We start from the raw sequence: 13,130 nt of genomic DNA, 5'->3' as shown, positions 1-13,130 counted from the left end.
AAAGTTTGCTTGCTTGGAAGCCATTAACCGTAGTTTTCCAGGTTCATACGTAACAGGAAGCAATGGCTAAGTGATGAATCCTGGCTTGTTCAGCTACTTGCCCAAAGGGAGCCCGTGCATATCCTGGCTTATGAAGCCAGGATTTTCACCGTAGCATTTACGTGCAACCGTGACCACCGAGAAAAACTCAAAACTCTTCCACCTCCTCACACCTCAGCCGATTCCTTTTGAGCAGCCTTCTTGGTTACTTCCCGCTCAGTCTGAAACTGTTTCTTCAGAGTCTCAAGGCGATCTGCATACAACTTTACTTCCAACTTGGTTTCCTCAATTAACTGGTCCCTTTAGCAAGGCAGAGGGAAATAGATTAACAGGAGGTCGCTCGCTTTTTCAGGAAAGTAAAGTCTGAAAACATGCAGCACTGATGCTTCCCAAATATAATAATAATAATAATAATAATAATAATAATAATAACAATAATAATTTTTTTTAATTTATACCCCACCCTTCCCGGTTCAAAAACTGGGCTCAGGGCAGCTAACAACAAATTTAAAACACTTTATTATAAAAGCATAAAATACAGTATAAAAGCATGAATAACAATAAAATTCAAAAATCAAAAAGATAATCCCCAGGGCTGAATTGCTTCTACTTGGGCTAGCAAGGAGGCCAGGGGAGAATTAGCTGTGGGGTCTCAGAGTGAGTGATCTTCATAAAAGGGGAGGGGGAGGGAAGAGAAGGGAAATAAAAGATCAGGCTGAATTCAAATTAAAGGCCAGGCGGAATAGCTCTGTCTTACAGGCCAGACGGAAGGGGGTTAAATCCTTTTTCTTCCCTTTGCAATTCATTCCCCATTGAGACCCTGGGTTCCTCAGACAAATTTCAAAGCTGCAGACCCCCTCTGCACATTTAGGGCCCTGCCTTGCCAAGTTGATGGCTCAGCAGGTAACAAGTTTCTACTGCCTTAAAAGTCAGATCCGGACTTCAGCTGTTCAGACTGGAAAGGCAAAATCTCCTGCCTAGCTAAGTCTTACCTGCATTCCATTAGTTCCTGGCACTCGGCTTCTTTGCTTTCCAGTTCATCTCGAATAAGCATAAGCTTGCTTTGCAGAGCACTGTTGGTCTGCAGCGTTTGCTCTAAATTTTGGGCAAGTTTCTTGTTGTCTGCTTTGGAGGCCTCCAGAATTTTACAAAGAGCTTCCATCTTTTAGGGGGAGAAAAAGCACAGGGTAGCAATGATTCTCTTTATGAAGCATACAGTTGTGAAACAACAATTTTATTCAGATGATTAAACAAACTTATGCAGCTGTCGCTACGAATCTTAATTTGGAAATGGCTTCATGGATGGGAAAAAACCCCAGTAAAATGAACAGTCAGTTGCCAAATATACATTATGCTCAAAATAATTACACCAACTATTTACGGACAAATGAACTTTGTTCCTGCTTTGCAGGATACAGTCCTTCCAGACATGCTATCCATGCTGAATGTATTGCTGGTTTTAGTCTATGATAGCCACTGGAAGATGCTGATTTTTACCTTAAAGCTGTGTTGAGATTGCAAGGTCATTTTGCTGTGGCATTCCTCCAGCTCTGCCTCTAGCATCAGAATTCTTTGCTGGCTTTGGGTCCTGCAAAAGGAAGCAAGGAGACGATGCAAGAGAGAACAAACAAAGCAAAGGGCAATAGGGAAGCTTCCTCCGTGTTTTTTTTTTTATTCCATCAAAGAAGAGCCTCAACTATGATTGAATTAATTCCACTCTGCTCTTGAGGCATACACAGTTGAAAGACTCCTTGAATATTATCAGACAATGGTTTGGTTTGCACATAATGCTAAGCCGTGGTTTGCTTAGCAAACCACATTTTAACCACGAGTTGCCCCACAGACGATCCAACCATAGCTTGTTTCTTCAAAGTTTGAATTGTTTTCCAGCTGCTGCTTCCTCGTGCCTTTGTAGTTTGCCAAGCTTCCGAGGTGGGGAGACACACCAAAGCCTAGGACTAACGCTGTAACACCAAGCCGTGGTTAAAGCAAACCAGGGTTCATATATCAGCAACACACCAAGGCATCAGACTGTGGTTTCATGGTGCTGAACAAACATGTTAGGCTGCTGGGCAAGGTTCACACACAGCACTAGGTTATGGTTTAATAAACTGTCATTTAGATAAGCAATGGCTTGTACTGTTTTGCTTTCAAAGCAAATACTTCTCATTTTACATAAAGCATCCAAATTAATTACTCCTGAATCTTCCAATGGCATGAGTACAAACAGCATTCAAGTTCCACCTTTTCCTTTCCCTTTTCCCTTTTCTTTTCTTCAAACGTATTGTCTTTCTTCCATTCATTTTCAGCCTAGTCAATGGTTATCATCATTCCCTCATTTGATCTTGATCTATCTGAAGTTAAGTACCTCTCTCACAATTTCTACCCACTCTGCAGCCAGTTTCTTATTTTTAAATGGAGACCATAAATCACACAGTGTTTCGGGGAAGACCATTCGTAAAAAAGCAGATAGTTTGAAATGATTCCCCCCGAAATGATTCCTTATATTATTGTCTGCAATTCTCATCTCCCCCCTTATATTATCCAACTCAGTTTTTTTTTTAAAAGTTGCCACTAAATGTGTGTTTGAATGTCATACAAAGCAGGCAGCCAAGTTACCTGTCCTTCTTCAGCTCCGCCACCTCAGAATCCTTCCGTCCCAGCTCAGTCTGAATCTTCTCCAGAGCCACCTGCATTTTGTTATGAGAGCCCAACACATTCTCCAACATAGCTGTCACTTTGGCATTGTCTTCCTTTGACTCTTCCAGCTTGCGTCGCAGATTAGTCATCTGAAGTACGAAAGGGGAATGCGAAAGAAAGAGCAAGGGGTCTCAATCACGATTACTTGGGATGGTATTGGGTCACAAGCGACAGCAGAGGGCCTACTTTGCTTGCTGAAGGTCCCAGGTTCCGTTCCTGACATTTCTACTTCAAGGATATATCAGGTATCCTTGGCAAGACCTTTGAAACACTGGATGGCAAGACAAAGGCCAAACCCTGCCAGACAAAAATAGGGTAGGCAAGATGGACCAGTGGTGTGATTCTGTATAAATGCAGCTTTGTGCGCTCAGCAAACGACACCTTTACAGTCGTACCTTGGATCCCAAATGCCTTGCGAGTCAAACGTTTCGGCTCCTGAACGCCGCAAACCTGGAAGTAAGTGTTCCAGTTTATGAATGTTCTTTGGAACCCAAACGTCTGATGCGGCTTCCGATTGGCTGCAGGAGCTTCCTGCAGCCAATCGGAAGCCGCAATTTGAAAATCAAACGTTTCAGAAGTCGAACGGACTTCCAGAACGGATTTCGTTCGACTTCTGAAGGACCACTGTACTTTGGGCTCTGAGAACGTCACCTCAATCTCCTTCACCCTTGATAATAAGCATTTATAAAATGTCTTTCCTGAAAATTGAACTGTAGTGCAGAGCCAAAATCAATGGGAATGAGATTGGCAGCTGTGTGCTGTTTGTCAATGTTTGCATGGGTAAACATACAAATTGGTCAGATTTTCTCTTCCTTCCCCCTGTTTTATATAGAGATGTTTAATTTTTTAAAACTGGATTAGACTTATATCCCATTCTTCCTTCAAAAAGCTCCACCAAGCTCGCACAAAGTTTGCCAAAGTATTCTCTCATCCAGACACCAAAAAGGAGACCTACTTGGCTTTAACAACATTGACAGCACCGCTTCCCCTCAAATTATTGTTTGTGCTCCCGATTTTGTACCTTGGTACCTCACAGACCAATATGAAAAACAAAAATCAGGCCTCAACGGCCGAATCATTTCATTCATTCATTCCAGAGATTTCTATCCTGCCTTTCAAGACATATGTTTTCTCAAGGCAGCTCACAACAAATATAAAACAATTTTCAAACAGCAAACATCAATATCTAAACTATTAAAAACATTTTTTTCCTAAATAGCAAGCATCAATATCTAAATTACAGTAGTACCTCAGGTTACAAACACCTTGGGTTACAAACACTTCAGGTTACAGACTCTGCTAACCCTAAAGTAGTACATCGGGTTAAGAACTTTACCTCAGGATGAGAACAGAAATTGTGCACCAGCGGCACAGCGGTGGTGAGAGGCCCCATTAGCTAAAGTGGTACCTCAGGTTAAGAACGGTTTCAGGATAAGAACAGACCTCCGGAATGAATTAAGTTCGTAACCAGAAGTACCACTGTATTAAAAACTAACACAACAGCATCAATGAGATCAGCAAACCAATACAAGGAATGACAGAATGATTTAAAATTTAAAAATGATTTAAAACAAAGAGGATCGTTAATTGAAAATCCATCCATCTTCTCTCTAAACTGGCCCTGAGTATGATTGTATCCTCTTACACCATGTTGTTTTTTTACTTCTTAGATGGGGCCAACTCTAATAAAATGATTCCAATCTCTAATAATGATTCTTACTCAGAAATAAGGCAAGGTTTCTATCTGGGGAATTAACACTTGAAAGGCATCCGTATCTCAGGATAGGAGTGACAGGTGATGTGGAGGAGAAATTTCAAAACACACATTGTGGTAGGTTTGCTGCAACGAAGTCCGGACAAAGCTAAAGCACCCAAAGAACATTTGCTACCTTGTGTTTTTCTCTCTCTTCAGTTGCACTTATTTGCCCTTTGAGCTTCTGGTTCTCTCTCAGCGCTTCATCACGGGTTTTGACGGTCACAGAAAAATCGTCCTCTCTGCAGACAAGGGCAGACTGTGTCTTTTACAAAAACAGAGGGGGAAGGAAGGAGAAATGTGCTTCTAAGTGCCAAGAACTGGTTCCAAGAGTACAGAAAAGATTTTCAGAGCATTTGGGCCTCCTTGTCTTTTCAGCCCTGTAGATAAAAGTACAAGACAAATGGCCTGACCAGGCCCGTTGAAAGCACTGATAGGGCTGCCATACAACCAGTAGTTTCTGAAAAGCGGTGCTTCATCCTGGATCTTAGACAAGTCAATCAAAGAATCGCGTGCCCTGGTTTTTACTTTTTGAAATATGGCGACCCTAAACACTGACCAGCCCATTCTCCTACCTGCGTGCCACAGAGTTGTAAGGGGTTTGATGAGCTATTTGCTCAGAGGTTTTCCAGTAAAAAGGTAAAGGTAAAGGACCCTGGACGGTTAAGTCCAGTCAAAGGCGACTATGGGGTTGTGGCGCTCATCTCGCTTTCAGGCCAAGGGAGCCGGCATTTGTCCACAGAGAGCTTTCCGGATCATGTGGCCAGCATGACTAAACCTCTTCTGGCACAACGGGACACCATGACGGAAAGCAGAGCGCACGAAAACACCATTTACCTTCCCGCTGCAGTGGTACCTATTTATCTACTTGCACTGGCATGCTTTCGAACTGCTAGGTTGGCAGGAGCTGGGACAGACCAATGGGAGCTCACCCCTTTGCGGGGATTTGAACCACCGACCTTCTGATCGGCAAGCCGAAGAGGCTTGGTGGTTTAGACCACAGTGCCACCCACGTCACAATTTTCCAGGACCTCCATTTCCCCAGTTCATATTAGATCTAAGGCGCACACAGTACATGGAACATCTTTTAACATACTGCCAGGTTTCTCAATTTGGATCGGACCTGGTTTGGGGAGATGGGGGGAACTCATCCATCGAAACACAGTATTTCGTAAGTAACAATAGGATAGGTACACCGCTTCCCAAACCACTGGGGACACACTGAACACAGAGTATATGGGAATTATGTACATGGCCTCAGTTATTAGGTTCGGTTACATTTTATGCCTCTTAGACATTTTGTACATTTATGCATTTTATACATTTAGGGACGCAGGTGGCGCTGTGGGTTAAACCACAGAGCCTAGGACTTGCCGATCAGAAGGTCGGCGGTTCTAATCCCTGCAATGGGGTGAGCTCCCGTTGCTTGGTCCCTGCTCCTGCCCACTTAGCAGTTCGAAAGCACGTCAAAGCGCAAGTAGATAAATAGGTACCGCTCTGGCGGGAAGGTAAACGGCGTTTCCATGCGCTGCTCTGGTTCGCCAGAAGTGGCTTAGTCATGCTGGCCACATGACCCGGAAGCTGTACTCCCTCGGCCAATGAAGCGAGATGAGCGCCGCAACCCCAGAGTCGGCCACGACTGGACCTAATGGTCAGGGGTCCCTTTACCTTTTACGCAAACCTCTCCATCTTCACCATTTTCAGGCTTGGCACTCACCCTCTGAAGATCTGTCCCCTCACTGGTTATATCCCACTCAGTTTCTAAGTCGGTGGTATCTTTTTTAGTGTCCAGCTTTTCTTTCATGGCCTTTATAGCCTTGAAGAGAACCCTCGGAGAGGCAGGGGGACAATCCCCACACTCAGATGCAGCTTCCCTTCCGGGCAGATCTATCATGAAACGAACTCTGCGCTCAGGGGAGCACGCAGTAGAAGGTCGCCCACGAAGTCCCTTGGTCTCACAGGCCAGGCATGATCTAAAACGCTCATTGGATTTCTGCGGCCAGCAATTCTCAGATGACTTTCTTTTTTGGAGAGGCATTTTTACTATAGCACTAGCTGCCCGAGCAGGGGAAACCAAGCAACTGGAGAAGGCAATGCGAGACGAAAACAGATGCCCCTAACGTCTAGCAACTTAATGGTTGGCAAGGGCTCCATTTGCAAATCCTGCCACTCAGCCCAACGACGAGTCAATTTATAAGAGTTATTGCGTCACTGAGGGAGTCTAAAGGAAGCCATCTTAAATCTGTGCTTCTTGGTGGCTGTTTGAAGTTTAAATGCTCAACAAAGCCTCCTATCCAAAGATAAATCAACATGTGTTCTCTCTGAAGTCACTAAGACATCACCCTGCTCTGTTTGTGATGTCACGAGGCCTAACCTCTGAGCTCAAAGTGTGACCCAAGCAGAGCAGAACAGCCCACCAATCCGGTTTCTTCCATTTAAATTAGGGGGAGGAGTTGCACAGACCGGTAAGTAGACCATAGCTGTCAACTTTTCCCTTTTCTTGCGAGGAATCCTATTCGGAATAAGGGAATTTCCCTTAAAAAAAGGGAAGAGTTGACAGCTATGAAGTAGACCTGAATTCCATTCCTGATTCTGTGTTTTTAAAACTACCTCTACACCTAATATCTTTTTCGTTGTATGCTTGGTTTAGACTCCTTGAGAGCATAGATGCTCCTCTCCTGATCTTGTATCAACACCACTCACCTGATTACTTAGGAATTAACAACAATGGCATACCTTACAATTTTCCTGGGTTGTATTAACCAAGTCCTGTGTGGGGCAGACTCACTGAAATTAATGAACCTAAGTTAGTTGTGCTCATTAGCTTCAATAGGTCTATTGTGAGTAGGACTAGCTTTTAAAATCACCCTCTGTAATTGTTACACATGGACAAGGTGCGTTTGAGTGATTAATCTCACACCGTGTTTCTTCCTAAAATTTAACGTAAAGGTAAAGGGACCCCTGACCATTAGGTCCAGTTGTGGCTGACTCTGCAGTTGCGGCGCTCATATCGCTTTATTGGCTGAGGGAGCCAGCATACAGCTTCTGGGTCATGTGGCCAGCACGACTAAGCCGCTTCTGGCAAACCAGAGCAGCGCACAGAAATGCCGTTTACCTTCCCGCCGGAGTGGTACCTATTTATCTACTTGCACTTTGACGTGCTTTCGAACTGCTAGGTTGGCAGGAGCAGGGACCAAGCAACGGGAGCTCACCCCGTCGCGGGGATTCGAACCGCCGACCTTCTGATCAGCAAGTCCTAGGCTCTATGGTTTAACCCACAGCGCCACCCCCGTCCCAAAAATTTAACATAGGCACATACATATTAACAGAACATAAGCCAAAGTGTCTCTACTTTCAGATATTGAGGTTTTCAAAATGGGGGGGGGGGGAGGAGAGGGTGCCAGGGACCTACCACTGTCTATGTTTATTTAAATATTGTGCATGGACTGAAGATTGTGCAGACATATTGCCTTCATCCTGAGCAGCAAACAGGAACTAAATGTGGAACAGCCTGCCTGGGAGTCAATTTTGTCAAATCTGCTAATCAAATGCTTTCTTTCCACTTGCTTCCCTTCAAGCCAGCACCAACCCTGAGATAATGATGATGATGATGACGACTACAATTTATTATCCACCACTTCGCCCTAAGGTCCCAGGGTGAATCGCAACAATTAGGACGCAACATTGCACAATGTTTAAAAGCAGTTTTGAGAAACTTAAAATTACAAAAATAATGTGAGTCCCACAAATATGCATCTGAAGTGTTGGGGGGATAACTGTGTACACTTGAAAACATGGGCAGCATTCAGATAAATTCAACAGTGTAAATAAGTTTTGATTGCAGAAACAATGGAATACTGAATGGTTTAGTTTATGTAAAATATGCAGGCATTTATTGCTATGCAAAATGAACCATGGAAAGAGAAGAAGGGAAGTTATTGATATTTTAAGGTTTTCTAAATGAATATTCTAAATTATAAAACAGAAAATTTAATAAAAAAATATTTTATACACACACACACACACACACACACACACACACACACAGAGCCTAGGGCTTGCCGATCAGAAGGTCGGCGGTTCGAATCCTGGCAACAGGGTGAGCTCCCGTTGTTCGGTCCCAGCTCCTGCCAACCTAGCAGTTCGAAAGCATGTCAAAGTGCAAGTAGATAAATGGGTACCGCTACGGTGGGAAGGTAAACAGCATTTCTGTAAGGTGCTCTGGTTCGCCAGAAGTGGCTTAGTCATGCTGGCCACATGACCCGAAAGCTGTACGCCGGCACCCTCAGCCAATAAAGCGAGATGAGTGCCGCAACCCCAGAGTCGGCCACGACTGGACCTAATGGTCAGGGGTCCCTTTACCTTTACACACACACACACACCCCTAAAGTGGGAAACAGCTTCTGGGCAGGAGGTTGTGTGTGTGTGTCAGAACAAGCTAACCACCCCCCTCCCTTTGGCACCACAGCCATCCTGGAGGCAGTAGCGCCTCGCATTCAAGCGCTCTAGTCCTCATGACAACTCTGGGCATGCCCAAGCAAGCACAAGCCTTTGCTATGGCTTTGGGAGCTATAGAAAGTGATGAACCCTCAAAGCCATCTCTTTGGCCCAGAGGCAACTGTGCAGGAAGAGAGTGGACTTGGAGAAAGGACAAGGTGGAAAGCCTTGTCTTCCTTGGCCGAGTTTCTCCCCTTCCCCCTGCAATATTTCTTCACTTACTAGCCGTACCGAGAAATCATATATTCAGGTGAGGCTGAATATAAAGTCCCAGCACAGGTAATGCAGTTTGAAAGCAGGCAGGCAGGCCTTACAACGCCAGAACGATGATCTGAACAGCCACCGTTTATTCTTATTCTGTATATTTGTCAGAAAGAATACAGTCCTTTGCTGTGGACCCTTTGCTGTCCAAAACATGAGGGTGTTAACTGAAGGGCATTGCCATTGTTCCAGTACCTGTTTTAGCTTTGCTTCCATCCTCTGCGTGTTGATCCTAATGGAGGCAAGTTCGGCATTCATCTGAAAAGTGAGGCAATAAAAAGCTGAAATGAGGCTCTTCAAAGACAGCTCGTTTCCACCAGCAATTTCTCCTGAGCTCTCTGCGTTCCATGCATCCATTAATGCCCACGGAATCTGGACACTGGCACAGAATTTAGTTTTTTTGAAAAACCGAATTACAGTGGTACCTTGGGTTACATAAGCTTCAGGTTACATACGCTTCAGGTTACAGACTCAGCTAACCCAGAAATAGTACCTTGGGTTAAGAACTTTGCTTCAGGATGAGAACAGAAATCGTGCTCTGGCGGCGCAGTGGCAGCAGGAGGCCCCATAAGCTAAAATAGTGCTTCAGGTTAAGAACAGTTTCAGGTTAAGAATGGACCTCCGGAACGAATTAAGTACTTAACCCCAGGTATCACTGTATTCTAGGGACGCGGGTGGTGCTGTGGGTTAAACCACAGAACCTAGGACTTGCTGATCAGAAGGTCGTCGGTTCAAATCCCCGCGACGGGGTGAGCTCCCGTTGCTCGGTCCCAGCTCCTGCTAACCTAGCAGTTCGAAGGCACGTCAAAGTGCAAGTAGATAAATCTGGCGGGAAGGTAAACGGTGTTTCCGTGCGCTGCTCTGGTTCGCCAGAATCGGATTAGTCATGCTGGCCACATGACCTGGAAGCTGTACACAGGCTCCCTCAGCCAATAAAGCGAGATGAGCGCGGCAACCCCAGAGTCGGCCACGACTGGACCTAATGGTCAGGGGTCCCTTTACCTTTTACCTTTACCACTGTATTGTTTTCCAATCCTAATGTTAGTGCAGAGTAGCTGCAAAATACAGTGGTGCCCCGCAAGACGAACGCCTCGCAAGACGGAAAACCCGCTAGACGAAAGGGTTTTCCGTTTTGGAGGCGCTTCGCAAAACGAATTTCCCTATGGGCTTGCTTCGCAAGACAAAAATATCTTGCGAGTTCCTGTGGGTTCCCCCCCCCTTTTCCTAAGGCGCTAAGCCGCTTATCAGCTGATCTGCTGATAAGCCGCTTAACAGCTGATCGCTAAAAGCCGCTAAACCGCTAATAGCGCTAATCCGCTAAGCTGTCAATGGGCTTGCTTCGCAAGACGAAAAAACCGCTATACGAAGAGCCTCACAGAACGGATTAATTTCGTCTTGCGAGGCACCACTGTAGAATAACAATACCTGACCAATGCTCAGAAAGCTTGATTAAGACTTCTAGCACTCTGCTTCCAAATGCCAGGAAAGCCAAAATATTGCTGTTTCATGAATGTAGGTCAGTGTTTCCCAACCTTGTGCCTCCAGCTGTTTTTGAACTACAACTCCCATCATCCCTGACTAGCAAGACCAGTGGCAAGGGATGATGGGAATTGTAGTCCAAAAACAGCTGGAGGCACAAGGTTGGGAAACACTGATGTAGGTAATATGTAAATATGCACCAAGCATAATGGGCAGTATTCTACTATCAGTGCAAGGATTTCCATGAGCACAGTGGGACTCCCCACCCCTTCTCCTGAGTGCATCCTGCACCCTTCCCAAATCTGCTCTAAATTATTAGGGGGACCCCTAGGACAGATTTGGGGGGAACACAGGGGGAGGAGGAGGAGAGTGGGAAGCTCTGTTGCGCAAGCAGAAATCTTTGTGCCGACTTTCTGAGTACAGAATCTAATTATGTCATGGCACAAAGAGGAATTTCCCCAGCTTGTCCTTCAGCCCAGAAGACTGGCAACCCACACTGTATGTCAATATAACTGGATGGTACCTGGTTACACTTTGTCTCCAAGGCGGTGTTCAGCTTGCGAAGCCGGCTGTTTTCCGAGTGTGTGTCCAGGAGGGACTGCGCCTTTTCTTCCAGCTGCTTCACTCTGGTCTATGATAAACGAAAGATGACACGTGTTCCAGAGCCTTCTAAAATACGCGCCTGCGATCTGGAAACAGCAATGGCGTTTGCCAAACTCGGAGGCAAAAGGGTTCCAATAAAGGCACAATCCAGGTGGTATTTAAATAAAACCCACACCGGCCGCTTACAGCTACTTTTCTGCCAGTTTGTGCAGGTGCCTTGTTTTCAACTGAGGAAAGCTCATTTATGAATGCTGTCCTAAAGATACTTACATGAAAGCTAAGACCCATTTAAATGAATGAGACATATTTCCAAGTGAATGGGGTCTGACGCGATACCTGGCAGCTCCCTGTGACCTTGAAAATGTATGCTGCCTAGCTGGTCATTTATTTCTGTCTCCATCCTCGTCTTCCTGTCTAAATAGTCATAAAGACTCCAAAATGCAAGGCACCGTTTAAATCAGGCATAGGCAAACTCTGGCCCTCCAGATGTTTTGGAACTACAACTCCCATCATCCCTGGCTAACAGTGGTCAGGGATGATGGGAATTGTAGTCTCAAAACATCTGGAGGGCCAGAGTTTGCCTATGCCTGGCTTAAATTAAGACTCTTCCCCTTCCTTCTGCCTCTGTAAAGCCCTACCTGTTAATTTCTGATGCTGGGAGATGGGCAGCGCGTGGGGGGGGGGGAATGTATATTATATATTTATACACACAAAAAACACCCCTAGGGGTTTCATTTTCACCCCCTGCATGCCACACCAGTGAGGCCGAGTTGTTGATTACTGGGGCCAGATATCAGACAGCAATGTTCAAGGCCATGTTAAGGAGGAATGTGTGTATGTTGTTTGGGAGGAAGCAAGATCTGTTTTTCTCCGGCAAAGTGTTACTCAAGAGGTATCAGAAGGAAAAGTTTGAAGACTTACGAACGACTATTATAGATAGATAGAAGAGGATTTACTCTACCCTCGACTATTTTGAGGACAGGCTATAACAAAGAATAAAAAGGCATAGCAGAAATTGGTAACTGAACAGGTGATGTGTAGGGAATGTATTTTGAAATGATAGTTGGTAAAATGTTGTTGTTTTTGGAAGCAGCAAAGGAAGGAGGAAAATAGAGGGGACACCTGGGGTGGGAGGGAAGCCCAACTTTCAAATTTGTATTGAATTTGTATTGATTTGGTGACAATTTGTTTAAAATTATGGAACGTCAATAAAAATAACTGGCAAAAGGGGGAAAAATCTGGTTGCTTTGTTGTTTATAGGCACACTTGGAACTGAAAAAGAAAAAAAGAACATAGCAGAAGCCCAGTGCAGTCTGGCTGGAGCCAAAATCAAATTTCAGGCTCCCTTTGAAAGCTTGAGGGGTGCCTTGGGGGCAAGGTTCCCACTGATCCATCTCCAGATGCTATGTTAAACAACCACATCAGAAAACCACATCAGAAGGACCAGTTGCTCCGTTTCTTACCATAGAAGCACCACCTGAGTTGGATTTTGCCGAAAAGTAGTTTACATGGTACTCCTGTAACGCTTTGAAGCAGGGCTGAGGAGCCTCCAGGTGCTGTTTAACACCCCATCAACCCCAGCTGGCATGGCTAATGGGCAGAGATGATGGGAGTTGTAGTCCACCACCATCGAGAGCCACAGACTCCCCCACCCCCGATTTAAAGGGTCCCTGCGCACACCGCTTTCAAAATAACAAGCTCAAATGCATTCAGCATGATGGAGCCTTCTTTCCTTTTCCTTTCTTAAAAAATAATAATTTTATCTCATAACAATACAAAGCTACCTCAGAGGTACAAT

General features: G+C 45.0%; 1 protein-coding gene across 3 annotated transcripts in view; it reads right to left on the bottom strand.

The window, feature by feature from the left end:
• Nucleotides 1–13,130, bottom strand: part of CCDC150 (coiled-coil domain containing 150) — a 50,276-nt gene that overhangs the window by 10,396 nt on the left and 26,750 nt on the right. For all 3 annotated transcript variants that reach the window (XM_079976795.1, XM_079976797.1, XM_079976796.1), the window contains 7 exons: nt 11,253–11,360; nt 9,446–9,508; nt 4,629–4,757; nt 2,659–2,828; nt 1,537–1,627; nt 1,032–1,201; nt 213–339 (listed from right to left, as the gene is read on the bottom strand). In XM_079976795.1, the coding sequence (XP_079832921.1) occupies nt 213–339; nt 1,032–1,201; nt 1,537–1,627; nt 2,659–2,828; nt 4,629–4,757; nt 9,446–9,508; nt 11,253–11,360 (858 nt within the window). The remainder of the gene's footprint in view (nt 1–212; nt 340–1,031; nt 1,202–1,536; nt 1,628–2,658; nt 2,829–4,628; nt 4,758–9,445; nt 9,509–11,252; nt 11,361–13,130) is intronic.

The sequence above is a fragment of the Podarcis cretensis genome (assembly GCF_951804945.1).
Source record: "Podarcis cretensis genome assembly, chromosome: 1".
NCBI lineage: Eukaryota > Metazoa > Chordata > Lepidosauria > Squamata > Lacertidae > Podarcis > Podarcis cretensis.
The sequence above is the reverse complement of the archived record's forward strand: the minus strand, read 5'-3'. Positions and strand labels throughout refer to the sequence as shown.